The sequence below is a fragment of the Schistocerca serialis genome, chromosome 9, assembly GCF_023864345.2.
Source record: "Schistocerca serialis cubense isolate TAMUIC-IGC-003099 chromosome 9, iqSchSeri2.2, whole genome shotgun sequence".
Classification (NCBI taxonomy): Eukaryota; Metazoa; Arthropoda; class Insecta; order Orthoptera; family Acrididae; genus Schistocerca; species Schistocerca serialis.
The window spans coordinates 374,419,878-374,438,035 of record NC_064646.1 but is presented as its reverse complement, the minus strand read 5'-3'; the positions used below and the strand labels follow the sequence as shown (position 1 = coordinate 374,438,035).

The following is an 18,158-nucleotide window of genomic DNA, read 5'->3' as shown; positions in this document are numbered from 1 at the left end:
ATGAATGCTTTAGTGGATGTCGTGCGAGAAAAGGGCAAGCTGACTTTCAAGCGATTAGCGATTTAAGACAGGGGACACTCTCGTGCGACGAGGAATTAGTCAGTCACGCATAAGCTTTAGTCTGTACTCAGCTCGCTCCAGATAAAAGACACATTACCTACCCCACTGTTAAATAATCAGTTCGTTATTTGGATGTTCTCTGCGCCGTATTTACCACGTCTAACTGTCGTAGGACATTTCCTAATATGGCGGTTTTCTGGTCATATACATTGATTCTAATTTTTTCCCTGTTTACAGCGATTTAAAGCTCAATGCCTTTCATTTCCTTGAAAACACACACACACACACACACACACACACACACACCACAACACGCACTGGCGTACACCATACTCTTTATATATTCAGAAATTCTTGTGTGGAATTGGAGTCGGCAAGGAGATGTGATTTCATTTCCTGTTTCCTACTAATTTCGTTATCTATTACATCTATTCTTGGGAACAATCTACATAATGGGGTAAATGTACCATAAATCTGTTCAAAGAGATGCCTCCAATAGCTCCTGAGGCGGAAGCCACATATTCGACCGACACTCCTCTATGCAACAAAAAAGTTTTTTGTTTTCGTTTGAGCCGGCCGCGGTAGCCGTGCGGTTCTAGGCGCTGCAGTCCGGAACCGCGGGACTGCTACGACCGTAGGTTCGAATCCTGCCTCGGGCATGGATGTGTGTGATTCCTTAGGTTAGCTAGCTTTAAGTAGTTCTAAGTTCTAGTTTCAGTAGTTGCAAGGCCAAGAGTCTGGATGATTGACTGATCTGGCCTTGTAACAATAACCAAAACGGCCTTGCTGTGCTGGTACTGCGAACGACTGAAAGCAAGGGGAAACTACAGCCGTAATTTTTCCCGAGGGCATGCAGCTTTACTGTATGATTAAATGATGATGGCGTCCTCTTGGGTAAAATATTCCGGAGGTAAAATAGTCCCCATTCGGATCTCCGGGCGGGGACTACTCAAGAGGATGTCATTATCAGGAGAAAGAAAAGTGGCGTTCTACGGATCGGAGCGTGAGATGTCAGATCCCTTAATTGGGCAGGTAGGTTAGAAAATTTAAAAAGGGAAATGGGTAGGTTGAAGTTAGGTATAGTGGGAATTAGTGAAGTTCGGTGGCAGGAGGAACAAGACTTCTGGTCAGGTGACTACAGGGTTATAAACACAAAATCAAATAGGGGTAATGCAGGAGTAGGTTTAATAATGGATAGGAAAATAGGAATGCGGGTAAGCTACTACAAACAGCATAGTGAACGCATTATTGTGGCCAAGATAGATACGAAGCCCACTACTACAGTAGAACAAGTTTATATGCCAACTAGGTCTGCAGATGACGAAGAAATTGAAGAAATGTATGATGAAATAAAAGAAATTTTTCAGATTGTGAAGGGAGACGAAAATTTAATAGTCATGGGTGACTGGAATTCGAGTTTAGGAAAAGGGAGAGAAGGAAACATAATAGGTGAATATGGATTGGGGCTAAGAAATGAAAGAGGAAGCCGCCTGGTAGAATTTTGCACAGAGCACAGCATAATCATAGCTAACACTTGGATTAAGAATCATGAAAGAAGGTTGTATACATGGAAGAACCCTGGAGATCCTAAAAGGTATCAGATAGATTATATAATGGTAAGACAGAGATTTAGGAACCAGGTTTTAAATTGTAAGACATTTCCAGCGGCAGATGTGGACTCTGACCACAATCTGTTGGTTATGACCTGTAGATTAAAACTGAAGGAACTGCAAAAAGGTGGGAATTTAAGGAGATGGGACCTGGATAAACTGAAAGAACCAGAGGTTGTACAGAGTTTCAGGGAGAGCGTAAGAGAACAATTGACAGGAATGGGGGAAAGAAATACAGTAGAAGAAGAATGGGCAGCTTTGAGGGATGAAGTAGCGAAGGCAGCAGAGGATCAAGTAGGTAAAAAGACGAGGGCTAGTAGAAATCCTTGGGTAACAGAAGAAATATTGAATTTATTTGATGAAAGGAGAAAATATAAAAATGCAGTAAATGAAGCAGGCAAAAAGGAATACAAACGTCTCAGAAATGAGATCGACAGGAAGTGCAAAATGGCTAAGCAGGGATGGCTAGAGGACAAATGTAAGGATGTAGAGGCCTATCTCACTAGGGGTAAGATAGATACTGCCTACAGGAAAATTAAAGAGACCTTTGCAGATAAGAGAACGACTTGGATGAATATCAATAGCTCAGATGGAAAGCCAGTTCTAAGCAAAGAAGGGAAAGCAGAAAGGTGGAAGGAGTATATAGAGGATCTATACAAGGGCGATGTACTTGAGGACAATATTATGGAAATGGAAGAGGATGTAGGTGAAGATGAAATGGGAGATATATTACTGCATGAAGAGTTTGACAGAGCACTGAAAGACCTGAGTCGAAACAAGGCCCCCGGAGTAGACAACATTCCATTGGAACTACTGACGGCATTGGGAGAGCCAGTCCTGACAAACTCTACCATCTGGTGAGCAAGATGTATGAAACAGGCGAAATACCCTCAGACTTCAAGAAGAATGTAATAATTCCAATCCCAAAGAAAGCAGGTGTTGACAGATGTGAAAATTACCGAACTATCAGTTTAATAAGTCACAGCTGCAAAATACTAATACGAATTCTTTACAGACGAATGGAAAAACTAGTAGAAGCCAACCTCGGGGAAGATCAGTTTGGATTCCGAAGAAACACTGGAACACGTGAGGCAATACCGACCTTACGACTTATCTTAGAAGAAAGATTAAGGAAAGGCAAACCTACGTTTCTAGCATTTGTAGACTTACAGAAAGCTTTTGACAATGTTGACTGGAATACTCTCTTTCAAATTCTAAAGGTGGCAGGGGTAAAATACAGGGAGCGAAAGGCTATTTACAATTTGTACAGAAACCAGATGGCAGTTATAGAAGTCGAGGGACATGAAAGGGAAGCAGTGGTTGTGAAGGGAGTAAGACAGGGTTGTAGCCTCTCCCCGATGTTGTTCAATCTGTATATTGAGCAAGCAGTAAAGGAAACAAAAGAAAAATTCGGAGTAGGTATTAAAATTCATGGAGAAGAAATAAAAACTCTGAGGTTTGCCGATGACATTGTAATTCTGTCAGAGACAGCAAAGGACTTGGAAGAGCAGTTGAATGGAATGGGCAGTGTCTTGAAAGGAGGATATAAGATGAACATCAACAAAAGCATAACAAGGATAATGGAATGTAGTCCAATTAAGTCGGGTGATGCTGAGGGAATTAGATTAGGAAATGAGACACTTCAAGTAGTAAAGGAGTTTTGCTATTTGGGGAGCAAAATAACTGATGATGGTCGAAGTAGAGAGGATATAAAATGTAGACTGGCAATGGCAAGGAAAGCGTTTCTGAAGAAGAGAAATTTGTTAACATCGAGTATAGGTTTAAGTGTCAGGAAGTCGTTTCTGAAAGTATTTGTATGAAGTGTAGCCATGTATGGAAGTGGAACATGGACGATAATTAGTTTGGACAAGAAGAGAATAGGAGCTTTCGAAATGTGGTGCTACAGAAGAATGCTGAAGATTAGATGGGTAGATCACATAACTAATGAGGAAGTATTGAATAGGATTGGGGAGAAGAGAAGTTTGTGGCACAACTTGACCAGAAGAAGGGATCGGTTGGTAGGACATGTTCTGAGGCATCAAGGGATCACCAATTTAGTATTGGAGGGCAGCGTGGAGGGTAAAAATTGTAGAGGGAGACCAAGAGATGAATACACTAAGCAGATTCAGAAGGATGTAGGTTGCAGTAGGTACTGGGAGATGAAAAAGCTTGCACAGGATAGAGTAGCATGGAGAGCTGCATCAAACCAGTCTCAGGACTGAAGACCACAACAACAAGTTCTAAGGGACTGATGACCTAAGATGTTAAGTCCCATAGTGCTTAGAGCCATTTGAACCATTTGTTTTCGATTATAGTGAGTTAACTCTCATTTTAACGGCGTAAGCTATTAGTGGATGAAAGTATAAAAAGTAGATCAATTTACAGACAATGCCATCTCCAAAACATAACATAACAAACTCGAAAGTAGCAGAGATTAAACTTTTAGCACTCACTCCGTCTTCAGGCCGCAAGGGGCGTACCGGAACCATCCGACCGCCGTGTCATCCTCGGAGGAGGATGCGGATAGGAGGGGCGTGTGGTCAGAGAGACGCTCTCCCGGTCGTAAGAAGGAAGATCTAAATTATGTCGCTTCGAATGCTTGTTCCTATGAACTGCTGATGCCCCTACTAGTTGAAGAATAGGCGACATGAAGGTACCTCTTAGCTAATGAAAGTCATTCAAAATAAATTCTTAGGTTTCCTTTAAAAACATTCTTTAATTTCACTGAAGAGCCAGTGAAACTGGTAAACGTCCATAATATCGTGTTGGGCGCCCACGAGCACACAGAAGTGCCACAACACGATGTGGCATGGATTCGACTGATCTCTGAGCGGAGGGAACTGACACCATGAATTCTGCAGGGCTCTCCACAAATCCTTAGGAGTACGAGGGTAGAGATCTCTTCTGAGCAGTATGTTGCAAGGCATCCCAGATATATTAAACAATGTTCATGTTTGGTTAGTTTGGTGGCCAGCGGAAATGTTTAAACTCAAGAGAGTGTTCCTTAAGCCACTCTGGCCATATGCGTTGTCGCATTGTCCTGCTGCAATCGCCCAATTCCGTCGGAATGGAGGATGGAGATGAAAGGATGCAGGCGATCAGAGAGAATGCTTATGTACGGGTCAGATATCAGAGTCGTATCTTCACGTATCATGGGTCCCACGTCACTCCAACTGCACACGCCCCACACCATTACAGAGCCTCCACCAGCTTGAACAATCCTCTGCTGACATGCAGGGTCCATGAATTCATGAAGTTGTCACCATACCCGTACACGGTCATCCGCACGATGCAATTTGAAACGAGACTCGTCCGACCAGGCAATATGTTTCCCGTCGTCAACGGTCCACCGTCTGTGTTGACGGACCAAGATGAGGCGTAAAGCTTTGTCGTGCAGTCATCAAGTGTACACGAGTAGGCGTTCGGCTCCGAAAGCCTATATCGAAGATGTATCGTTGAATGTTTCGCACGCTGACACTTGTTGATGGCCCAGCACTGAAATCTGCAGCAATTTGCAGAAGGATTGCATTTTTGTCACGTTGAACGATTCTCTTCAGCCGTCTTTAGTCACTTTGTTGTATAATAATTTTCCGACTGTGGTGATGACGGAGATATGATGTTTTACCGGGATTCCTGATATTCACGGTACATTCGCGAAATGGTCGTACTGTAAAATCCCCACTTCATTGGTAGCTCGGAGACGCTGTGTCCCATTGCTCGCGAGTATTATAACACCACGTTCAAACTCACTTAAATCATCATAACCTGCCACTGAAGCAGCAGCAACCGTTCTAACAACTGCACCAAACACTTGTTTGCTTATATAATCGTCGCCGACCGCAGCGCCGCATCATGCCTGCTTGGATATCAATGTATTTGAATATACATACCTATAGCAGTTTCTTTGGCGCTTCAGTGTATTTCGTCATGTATTCAATGCAGTCAGCCTACAAGTACGAGTCTGCAGCAGATAGGCAACAAAAAATGGTCCATCACTAACAGCAGTGTACCCGCAGTCTGATCTGGCTTCATTACTAGAGACCTTTAATAATAATCCATTTACCCAAATGTCTGACAGAGCCTGATAGACATGAAACATAGAAAAAAAATTGTTTGCCCCTAAAAGTCCTTTCGCTATCAGTCGAATTGTAGCCTGCAAAAGGCCAGCATGTAGCCGTATGTATACATGTATACATACACACCACGAAATGCCAAACGAACTCATATAGGCATGTGTAATCAAATACAGAGATATGTAAACAGGCAGAACATAACGCTGCGTCGGCTACGGCTATGTAAGGCAAGGAGGGCCTGGCGCAATTGTTAGATTCGAGGAATTTCACGTATTTACTCGAGAATTGAAAGAGGTAGGGCACTCCTTCCAGCGTTATAAACAATTTCTGTATGTAAGCTACATTTGGTACACAGCGATCTAAAATCTAAAATGCACCAAACGTAGCCTGATAAACGACTACAGTCCTTAATGCTGACTTACAAAAATATTAGCTATGTTTTACTTAATTCCAAAGTATCACAAAACTATGGGCAACAGTGAAATGAAAACCATTTCATTATCAAAATGTGTAAATAGACTATTTGTGGCAAAAAATATTTTTTACTTAATAGTTTCCCGAGTAAGAACCACGCTTAAAGGGACGAAAACTGACAGGTAAACAGTCAAAAGCAGACAACGCACATATCTCCAGAGCACGCAGCGTACTGAAACTACAGCTTGCAGTAATCGTGGCTTATGAACCTGAAACTGTCTATAACTTTTTATTTCAGGGCTCGAAGACCTTTTACACGATTATCACGAAGCAGTGAAGCAGTAAGTAATAAAACATGTCGCTTTTGTGTTGATCAATAGTCCTTGCTGCTAATGCCAAAATACTTTTTAATTTTTATTTTGTTCATAGGAAAGTGGGTGTATGTCTATTTGAAACTAGGTAACTCTACTATGGTTGTGCATGTCATGGGAATTGATATTTCATAAGGCGTGTGGCCGGTCTGGGGAGTTAAAACAATTCATTTCCTTCATCCACAATTCAAATAGTCTGATATAATGCTAACGTTACGCAATTCGCAGGGCAGGCACGTGGAGCAGAATTTTTAATGACCGACTGCCTAGGTCGCTCGTACTTGTTTTCCCTTGGCACTTGTCTTGTTAATGCTACAACACAAAATAAAATTTTATACTTCAAATGCTAAAGAAATTTGGCTTTTATTAATCTTTTCCGCAGGGGCAGTAACGAGTGTTTGATTTCATACTATGGGCTAGTTTCAACTGTTCGCTGCATTTCAAAAGGGCATGTTTTCATCTTCTAGAACTATGACATTATGCCATAATAAAGAACCAAACATGAGATAATACAGTACCGGTACTCAAGAAAATTTACTTCCGAATCTGGACATACGAACGTGTACCTTAAGCCGAATTACGCATTTTAGTATGGTTCACGAAATTACGATCTTCTTGGAGTATCCTCTGATGTCTTGTTTCTTTTATGACATAGTGTAAGATCTTTTAATGTCTTACACCTACGAACATAGGGGCTTCCTGCGTCATCGCAACTGCACAAGCGCGGTGACGCCTGTTTCTGGCGCTCTCTGGAAACTACTGAAACGAACATATTTCTAACAGGTCACGGGAAAATATTGCGAATGGTAGTTTGAAAAGTGTTACTTTCAAAGTAAATATTCTTTTATGCAAGATGAATTATGTGCGAGAATGTGCGATGAATTTTTTATATCAGAGAGCGTTTGACTCTCATTTAAAATTTTGGCCTTTGAAGACGCACATTTAGAAAAATTTTGACCTCAGAAGATCAGACATTTATATCTTTATTAAAAATTTTACTGGCATATTTGTGTGATGTACCTTAAAGTGTAACACGAGCAAAAAACAGAAAAAATCAACATTATATGTGAAAGCTTAGCTTCTCTTGCAGCTTATTAATCGTCGAGGCCAATATTGTATGTGAAAGCTTTGTTTTTCTTGTAGTAACGCTGTGTATGTTAATTTAAACCATTAACTTTTCCTATTTGTGTGTACGCTCTACTTGACAGTAATATTGTTATTGGATGACTACATCACGTATCCTATGCTAAAAGATCTGCTGTCATCGGCTGGCGATATCATGTGACGAGCTTTGACTGGCTACAAAAACGCATTGCAATCTTGATTTCAATGCTTTGGAAAGTAACATGCGGCGTTTGGTGGAATTTAAATTTACTCTTTCGTAACACGAAAATATGCAGCGTACATGTTGCTGCACATCAAAGATCTTTACAAAACGTGTTTTTTTACTGAGTTTGGTTTTCTAAAGGTCCTCAAGTTATACGACGGTGTATTAAACAATAAACAATCGAAGGATTGATAAGTTTTACAGTTCCGAGGATAAGTATACTGTCACTTAACAGGGGAAAACTGTATTTTCACCCGGGAGAAAGAGTAATTTTAACCGCGAAATCTGGAAAAAATCTGTGAATTTTTTTTCTTGGCTATGTATACACCCTGTAGTTCATTCTAATGAGGCTATCCATCACCGTTTCGTTATGTGGCAGTCTGTTGATTTTGCGCCACGATATATCTACGAAAATATCTCCACTCGTAAATCTTAATTACTCATGATTTACAAGTATCAAATAGAATGCTGACTGAATTATGATTAAATCCATATCTGTTGATTCTGTTATAGTCGCAGCGCAACTTATTCTTACCTAGCCGACAAGGCACACAAATGTGGAAAGTGTACTTTCAATAACACAGAAATACTTCTGGTGATGAAGACTAAAATTAAACGTACAGTACATATGGTGAAAGTTACCATTTTTGGCAATACAGCAGCTGGCGCTTTGTAGGCCACATATCCGGCAATAGTCTTTGTTCGCCGAACGAAGCCTCAGCACAATTCTCTAGTAAACACAGTCTAAACTCTTGATAGAGGCAACCATCGATGACTAGGTGGGCAGCCATACTACAGTAAGCTTACATACTTGGCAAACTGAGAAGTTACTATGGACTGTTCCAAAGTTTGGTTGGGAAATATAATGTAGGTCATCACCTTTCGGTGTATCTAGTACTCTCCAACATCAGCCTTCGATAGTGTTTCTCTATTTCCAGGTGCCGAAGAGCCGGCTCTGAGAGAGGGTCAGCATAGAATAATGAAACACTCATTCATATGTTATTACTCGGAGAAATGAGTATTCGCCAAATATAGGCTTACAACGCCACAACGTTGATAACTCTGGTCAACATGACTGTGTTCACAGAATGAAGCCAGGCAGTTACAACTTGAAGGCAAAGCTGCATGCCGATTCGCCCTTCTCGCTGATTGGACAATACAAGGCAGACGGCAAGGTTCTGGTGCTGCCTGTTAAAGGGGAGGGAAACAGCAACATAACAGCACGTAAGTACCCAGTTTGTTGCTTCCTCCACTCATTTAATATGACGACGGTCCTCGAGATCTTTTTCTATCAAATGTAACGTAGACTTCCATCCATCCAGTGTTCTATCACTCCCTTCTTTATACTATACATCCATATATTCCACTTTGCTTTCACATCTACTTACTCTCACACTCATATGTACTATAGGAATCTATAAAATTACCCGTTTATCACCCATCCTCCATTCCGAACACTTGTAGTCTCAACAAACTTGATACCAAGCACCGTATTGCCCTTACAAGAGTCTCTATCTGCTTGACCTACACGATCATATACCCCTGAACACACACCTATCAATTCTCCACATAATCTGCCAAAGATGGTTTAATTACCTCTGGTATTTTACCACGAAATCGAATAAAACATCTATCTGTCCTTTGAAACTGTGCTATTCCTCATCGTGACACGAAATCTGAACAATCGATTCCTTTTTCCTACAACAACGGTTAGTGAAGAGCTCTTCCTCAAAATATAAAATGTCTCCTCGTTGTCCATCCTAACTTCTGTTACCTTCTCCTAAACAACGTTACGTTTGGCATCTCAAAAAATTGTCAAATCATGCCAAAACAACACTTTCTAATAAGTCACCAGCAATATTTGATAACTCAGTTTCTTAGTTATAAATATTTTTACACCTTTCTGTATTATATTCCCATTCAAAATATTTTTGTATTTAATCGTACACTTGGAATGAGGACAATTAAACTAATAAAAAAAGGAACATTTTCAAATACCTACACCATCCCCCAAAGCATACATTTCCACTAGTGTGGCAAATACAACAGCCTCCTAAAAAATTGACATTGTACATGTAACTGTCAGTAAAGAACACCTCTTCCAGGCTAACTTTTCCCGAATCTTAATTCTCTTATCAGTGTTGGTAGCGAAAAACTGCCGAAAATGTGCGCTTACTGGAGTGTTTTATAATGGAGTGACTTCCAGTAATGCAATACTAGGGTCTTCTACTAATATGACTGATTAATGATTGACGAAAACCACCTCAGATGTGTTATTACGAATTTATAATACAGCAGAGGTACTTTTCATTAATCATTAACAATAAGCCAGCTGTGTGCAGAAGATTATCCTGGTTATTTCAAATACAGTAGGTTTAATAGTTCCTATGTGGTGGCACTTATGTGTTAACAAATGGTTTGAAAAATAGAAATTTTTCCTTGTTTCCTCAATTACCCCTTTATTCCCATTATAATATCTAAAATAAATTTGATACATTGTTTGGCAGGTTATTGAGTACGTTTGTATCCATGTACCTCTAATCCATTTGTACTAATGTTAAAAATCTGGGGCCTTTATAGAGATAACTTGTTGCCACATTTTGCTTTTGAGAGAGTTGAAGTACTGACAATGTGAAATACCTGAACATGAGATGTGAAACAATCATGCACATACCAAACTTTCTTATGAGGTAGCGAAAGAAGGGTGTATTCTTATCACAACAACGGTATTTTAGAAGATAGTTGGATATTATGATAATTATAGTTCGATCATTTAAGGGGGCACGCCCCTGAACATGCTGCATTTTTAGCATTATCTTCACCCTTGTAGTGCAACTGATCTATATATGGGAGACGGCTCAAAATTCTTACGAACAATTAGGGTCATCAGTCAAAGCATTTCCCAAAAAATCACTGAGATATTTATTATATTTTGGTACTGACAACAATATAAATAAAAAGCGGAACACTGTTTTACTGTGGTACCATTTTCTTTGTAACCACTGACTGGACAGCTTGGACAAAGAGTCCGAGTACAGACAACATTCACGTAAGTGTTTTATGCCTCCGGTTTCCCTCCCTGATGCTGATCTGTGTAAAAGAAAAATAATTTATTTTACTACAACAAAAATATTTAAAATGTATCACAAATATCAGCGACATCATCATCATGTTATAAATTTTTGATGAAATAGTAATCAAGGGAGATAGAGGAGGTCATTCTAAATATCTGCACCAATTTTTGTGATTTTAACTTCAGTCATTTAGGAGAAAAGTGTACCTGAAAGAGGAAAATTCAAGTTTTCGGTACATCGCAAAAGAAGTTTTACAGATTTAATAACTTACCACTAGGCTCGTTTACAACAGTCCAGTTGCATACTCCAGTTGTTCTGTTTCCTTATGCTCCACACTCTTTGTCTTAATTCTTTTCTTTGTCCTTGACTTCTTGGTAGTAGTTTCTGCAGATGTCTCTGCTTCGGTTACCTGCTGCTTATCAATAGCAGTTAGAGCTGAAGCCATATTCCTTCCCATGTTAAATTTCTTCATAACATTGATCCTTGAAATTGCACCATCATTGAATGTTATTATTACGCCCATTACACCAATCTTCACCACTGTCAGCCCAACAAATACAGCTTTGAGTATTCTGTCCCATACGCAGCTGTTGAAGTTTTCATTTTCATTCTGAGAGAGACCATGCATAAATTTCCTAAGTAGATTTTTATTTGCCAGATCCCTACATATAGGCCTAATTGTATACATTACAGCAAGTGGTAAGGAATGCTTGTCGGTATATTGTATGCCTGCAGCATTGCTCAACCAGTATTTGCACCACGAATCTTCCCTTTTTGGACACAAATCATGTTGTTGCGTTTCATCTGTTGACACTCTGTGGAACTATGTTGCCCAAACAATTCGTCTCATGTTCTCCTTATTCCTAGTCTATAATATTAAGTCAAAGAATCTATTTCACTTTTGTAAGACTATTAATTTACTGTATCTGTCAAATCTTAGTGGAGGTGGAGGCAAATCCATTACTGCACAAAAAGTCTGGGCAGCAATCCTACCCCTTCCAATACATCACATTGCAGAAGTAAGCTGAATATTTACACTGTACACTCTTCCTTCCTGAAATGTCCTCAGAAACATCAATACTATCTTCACAATTGCAGTACTTACATTCCACAGCTCTCTTCAAAAGTCTTGACGGCATATTTAGGTTCACAATAATATGTCCATCGCTGTTACTGCTCATTATACTACTAGGTGTGTTCTTATACATTCAGAAATCGAAAGTTTACGACCAGAAGCGCTACCTGTAGACACAGTTTCTGCAGGTGACTTTTGAAGCAACCGATGTGTATTATTCGGTTGTGTTTGGAACAGGTTACCACGAAACTTTCGTTTGGGACAAAATTTCTTTACTCTCGGCATTTGTAGCACAGAAAACACACACACACACACACACACACACACACACATACACACACACACACACACACACAAAAACAACACACAATTACTGCAAAATCACATGCCTATGAAATTCGGCAATCATATATTCTCAGATCTTTGTTTAGATTCGAACCATAGCCTTCTAGACATGCCTGTACTTTGGTTCCAGGATTGCCTTCTAGAATACACCTGTGCTATCGATCTGTAACCAACGATGGAAAAATGGAAGAACAAAATAATTCATCACATGTTCTGTCGCACTTCAAACTGAGAGATGGGCATGGCCCCTGTGCAATATTATGTTCTACCTCAATTTTAGAATGAACGGAAAATGATAAAGCCCATAAACCATACATTTCTGAAATCAGCTTGAAATGCTCTTTTCTATAGAACAAGAAAATGTTTTTCAAATTTTTGGTAATTTTCACGATCAAGTCCCCTTAAGTTTCTCAAATCTGTTACTTATCATGAGATGGAAATATACTGGATAAACTAGATCATTCATCTGTAATCACCATGTAGGTATAACTAACTGCATTTCTAATATAGGTAAAGTAAGACAGTCCCATCTTTGAATAGTGTGCCTAGTGTAGAAGTAGATACAAATTAAGTCCATGCATTAAGAACTGCAAAGACTGAGTGTTAATTAATTCTTCTATTTCATTGTTTGATTGAGCAATGGTGTTTAGTTCTGGCATTCAAGTAGAGTCAGTGTATACATTTTGCTAAGTCTAACTAATATTTAATAAGAATCCATTTGCCTTCAATCATTTGTTGGTAGTTTTAGATGCTTGCCTATGGGTAATTTAAGTTACTGTTCTAGTGCTACCTTCCCACTCCTATAATTCTGTCACCTTCAAAAAGGACAAAGACAATATTCCCATATTGTGACAAGGAATGTGGAAGATCATTAATGTGTATCAGCAAGAACTTGTATTAGGATACTGTTACACATCAGTACTCAACATATTCAGACTATCTTTTGCTAACCAGCTGATCAAATGTATCCAGACACCTGACTGAAACTTATAAGTTTGTGGCGCCTTCTATTGTTAATGCTGGAATTCAATATGGTGTTGTCCCATCCTTAGCCTTGATGACAGCTTCCACTCTCACAGGCATACATTTAATCAGGTGCTGGAAGATTTCTTGATGAATGGCAGCTCATACTTCACGCAATGCTGCACTGAGGAGAGGTATCGATGTAGGTTGGTGAAGTCTGACACGAAGCTGGCGTTCCAAAACATTCCAAAGGTATTCTATAGGATTCAGGTAAGGATTCTGTGCGGGCCAGCCCATTACAGGGATGTTATTGTCGTGTAACCACTCCACCACAACCCATGCGTTATGAACAGTTGCTCGATCGTGTTGAAACATACATCCCCAAATTACTCCTTAACAGTGAGAAGCAAGAAGGTGCTTAAAACATCAAAGTAGGTCTGTGCTGTGATACTGCCACGCTAAACAACAAGGGGCGCAAGCCACTTCCATGAAAAACACGACCACACCATAACACCACCGCCTCCGAAATTTACTTTTGGCACTACACACGCTGGCATATCATGTTCACCGATCGTTTGCCATATCCACACCCTGCCATCAGACCGCCACTTTGTGTACCATGATTTGTCACTCCACACAAAGTTTTTCAACTATCCAGTCGCACGATGTTTACTCTCCATACACCAATAGACGTGTCGTTTGGCATTTACCAGCGTGATGTGTAGCTTATGATCAGCCGCTCGACCATTAAATCCAAGTTTTCTCACCTCCTGGCTAACTGTCATGGTACTTGCTCTGGATCCTGGTGCAGTCTGGAATTCCTGTGTGATGGTCCTGATGGTCTCAATAGATGGCAGTCGACAGACGAGGTCGGCCTGTATGCTTTTGTGCTGTATGTGTCCCTTCACGTTTCCACTTCACTATCACATCAGGAACAGTGGACCTAGGGATGTTTAAGAGTGTGGAAATCTCGCATATAGATGTATGATACAAGTGACAACCAATCACCTGACCACGTTCGAAGTCTGTGAGTTCCATACAGTGTCTCATTCTGTCCTCTCACAATATGTGCTGACCACTGAGGTCGCTGATATGGAGTACCTGGCAGTAGGTGGCAGCACAATGCACCTAATACGAAAAATGTATGGTTTATGGAGTGTCTGGATACTTCTGATCACATGGAGTTTATGAAACAGAATAAATCTGATTTCTACCTCAAACATAACATAGAAGTAATAAAACTGCTGTGACAATTGCTACATACTGTTTCCACTTCTCACACAGAGAAAACATCGATTATAAAAAAGAAACAAATTATCCACAATGATACCTATAATGTGATTAATTATTTCTGTTGTTGGTGCATATAATCTCTCCAGGTGAAACCCTAGAAATTACCATTTTTGAACAGCATTCATCAGTAACTGATAGAGAATTAGTAGGAGAAGGTTCAACAGACAAGAATTCTTTGTGTACATGCAGGGATAATACAAAGGATAATAAGGACATACTTGTTTTTCCAGGTGAAATGTTGATCTAAAGAGAATAATGTATTAGGTAGTGTATCATGTTTATATTTTCCACTCAAATCGTTGTGGGAAACAACCCAGAAATCCAATATCTTATAATTGAAATAGCGAACACATTCTCTCAGAGTTATCTGGTTGATTACCAGGTGCTTTAAGGTCACATATTTGTAGTAGTTTCTCAGATCTTTTAAGTATAAGAACAGTACTTCCTACAGAATGTGCAATTTTGGATTGCTCTAATTTTGCATAAAGGCTCACAGAATACAACACCTCTAATGGACTAAATTTGGCTTAAATAATATCCATATTCTAGCACCCCTACAATATTCGATATGATATCAATTACGGTAGTTTTTCATTAACTGTTTATATTTTGAAAATATGCTGTTATTGATAGTAAAATTAATTCAGTAACAAAATAATGTTGACCCCCACTGTTGACCCTAGTGAGGGTATGTATGTCCCACTCACCATGTTTTTCTTCCACTTGGTCCATCTTATGTTTGCAATTTGAGGTTAAAAGTACTTCAGGAGCTACATAACACTATATGTATCCACCTAATACTGCAGTTCCAGTGTGCTACAGGCTTGAGATACTATTACACTTTTAGTCACATTGTGAGTTGCACATCTTCAGTAGCCTGATCTTGCTCTGGGACATACAGTAACCCATAGTATTCTCTTCAAACAGCAAACCATATGCATACTTATTAGTGTGAAATATCTCCAAAAGTTCCAGAATTATATTTTCACATGTCATCACTTCAAATTCAATATTTCATTTACAGTTCAGAGGATGATAGGGGCCCATTACATTCAGTGTACTTTTCACATATAAGCATGTTCAGTTATTGGTATACTAAATTTGGATGAAAGAGAACTTCCACCATCACCCCAGCTGCACGGTACTAGGCATGTTTCAGCTTGCAGTCGTAACTGTTCCAAATTGGGTAGAAATCGCTTGTTGTGTACAAGGGCAAATTTAGAAGAAAGGTAAGGGTAATTATTTTTTAGTATTGAAGACATAATCACTTATACTGTATCTATACAAAGAGCTAAAATTTCTTACACACTGCGCAAAATCATTAGAGGGTGTAAATTTGAATTGCAGTTCAGAGGGTGGCACAAGACGTCCTACCCTTTGCCGAAGATTTCATTCTTTTTTTGAGTCATCAGTCTTCGCTGGTATGATGGAGCCTGCCACCAGTTCCGCTGCTGTGTCAGCCTCTTCATCTGAGAGTAGTGCATCAACCTTTCGTCCTCAGTATTTGCTGGATGTACTCCAATCTCCGTCTTCCTCCACAGCTCTTGCCCTCTAAGTATCAAGTGGATTGGTTGAGCACACTAGTACATAATTTACCAAGCAAACCCAAACCAACCACAAAACTAATACAAAAGTGAAATAATGTATTCTCACATAAAGAGCTCCAGATTATGAAATTCATTATCATTATTTTTAAGTTTCTTCATTCATTTATATGTTAGTTTAATATTTCCTACACCAAAAAATTATAAATCACAACTGCTAATTAATTTATCACATCTGTTTGGTAAAATAATTTTAAATTTAACATAAAGTTCCAAACAAATCTTCTTCCTGTGTCTAGTTTTTAAAAATTCACAGTCTGTAGTATAATACAATTCATTTATTTCCAGCTAGCTAATCTTTTCACACAAATTTGAATTGCTTGCATTGTTAAGCTTCTCTAGTAGGCTATCAATTTATATACAATAAAAAATATTTACATTAAAACTTTTCACTCAAAACGCTATGGTGAGTAACCTATATTGAATTTTTCTTGCTATACATTACTATATAGACAGTTGTATGCTTCGCAATTTTATCATTGAAAGATATACTTATTTCATTCTGGTTTTCTGTGTGGCTAACACATTCATTCTCCTAGACATATTTATGACAAAAATAGGATAATTTTCAATGAGATTGAAAGGAGTTACATTGTTATCACCATTCAGTTGAGCGAAAATTTTTCAATATAATGGAGAAACATCTATTAGGCACACTATGAATGTAATGGTGTAGACATGTTGGGAATGTGGGTCTCACGGGGAGCATGTAAGGGATAAGTCCCTGCAGGCACACTATCCTATGTGAACTCGGCGGCTCAGAAGGATAGAGTGTCTGCCATGTAAGTGGGACATTCTGGGTTGGAGTCCTGGTCAGGGCATACATTTTCAACATGTCCCCAATGATGTTTGCAGCTAGGGGGTCGATTTAATTATTATTTTGCTTAATATCTAAGAAAGCATTATACACGTCCAGATATTTGTTGGATCTAGATTCCACATTTCTTGAGGAGAAACTTCATTTTATATGTTCTTTATATAGGTATTCTGTTATTATTGTTTGAATGAAAAAGAATCAGTTTATTATAATTTTTTTGGTTAGCTTGAAACACAACAAAAATCAAAGCAAGGCCCCTAAAATTCTCAAGAATTATGATGATTAGTAATATCTAGTTCAAAATATCTTTTTCCACAAAATTCAGCTGTTTCAACTTCTCGTGTTTCAAAGAAAGAAACTGGAATTTTCTGATTTTTTAGGCTTTCTCCTTCCAGCCCTAGTGAATATTCTGGTTCATGAATGAGATTTTCACTCTGCAGTGGAGTGTGCACTGATATGAAACTTCCTGGCAGATTAAAACTGTGTACCGAACCGAGACTCGAACTCTGGACTTTTGCCTTTCGCGGGCAAAGGTCCTGAGTTGGAGTCTTGGTCCAGCGCACAGTTTTAAACGGCCAGGAAGTTTCATTCTGGTTCATATTCTACCGATGGAATGCAAGGCTTCTTAGATTTTACTTCAGTTTTGCCTTCTTTTGAAAGAGTATCTTTTATTCCAACTCCAGCATCATTTTTATCAGCCCATCGAAGAACAGCATCTCCAGCATTTTGACTCCATCTAAAAATTACTGTTGCATTTCCTTCCCAAATCACTTCTTGATAATCACTGAAGAAACCACCAAAAAAAAATCCAGTAGAAAAATCGCTTCATTTTTTTTTGTTTTTATCTTATCATTATTAAGGATATAGTCAATCGTTTAAGGACAGATGGAATGATGAATCGATGTCCCATTATAGACAAGACAGTGTTTCCTTTCTTTGTAGTGATGATCTCCAACAACTTTCCTACATAGATATCAATTAATTTTTTATTGAATTTTCCATCATATGTTGGATAACCAGTACCATCAGCTCCAATAATACTACAGCTTATTTACTGTTGAGCATGACTGGGATGAACACAACCATCTCCAATATTTATATTAATCTCCATGTTATTGTTGGGGAGAAATAA

At 39.0% G+C, this 18,158-nt stretch overlaps 1 protein-coding gene across 1 annotated transcript in view; it reads left to right on the top strand.

Moving 5' to 3' along the window:
- LOC126419787 (protein takeout-like) overlaps positions 1-18,158 on the top strand; it is a 66,272-nt gene that overhangs the window by 33,268 nt on the left and 14,846 nt on the right. The window contains exon 4 of the mRNA XM_050086972.1: positions 8,943-9,079. Within this exon, the coding sequence (XP_049942929.1) occupies positions 8,943-9,079 (137 nt within the window). The remainder of the gene's footprint in view (positions 1-8,942; positions 9,080-18,158) is intronic.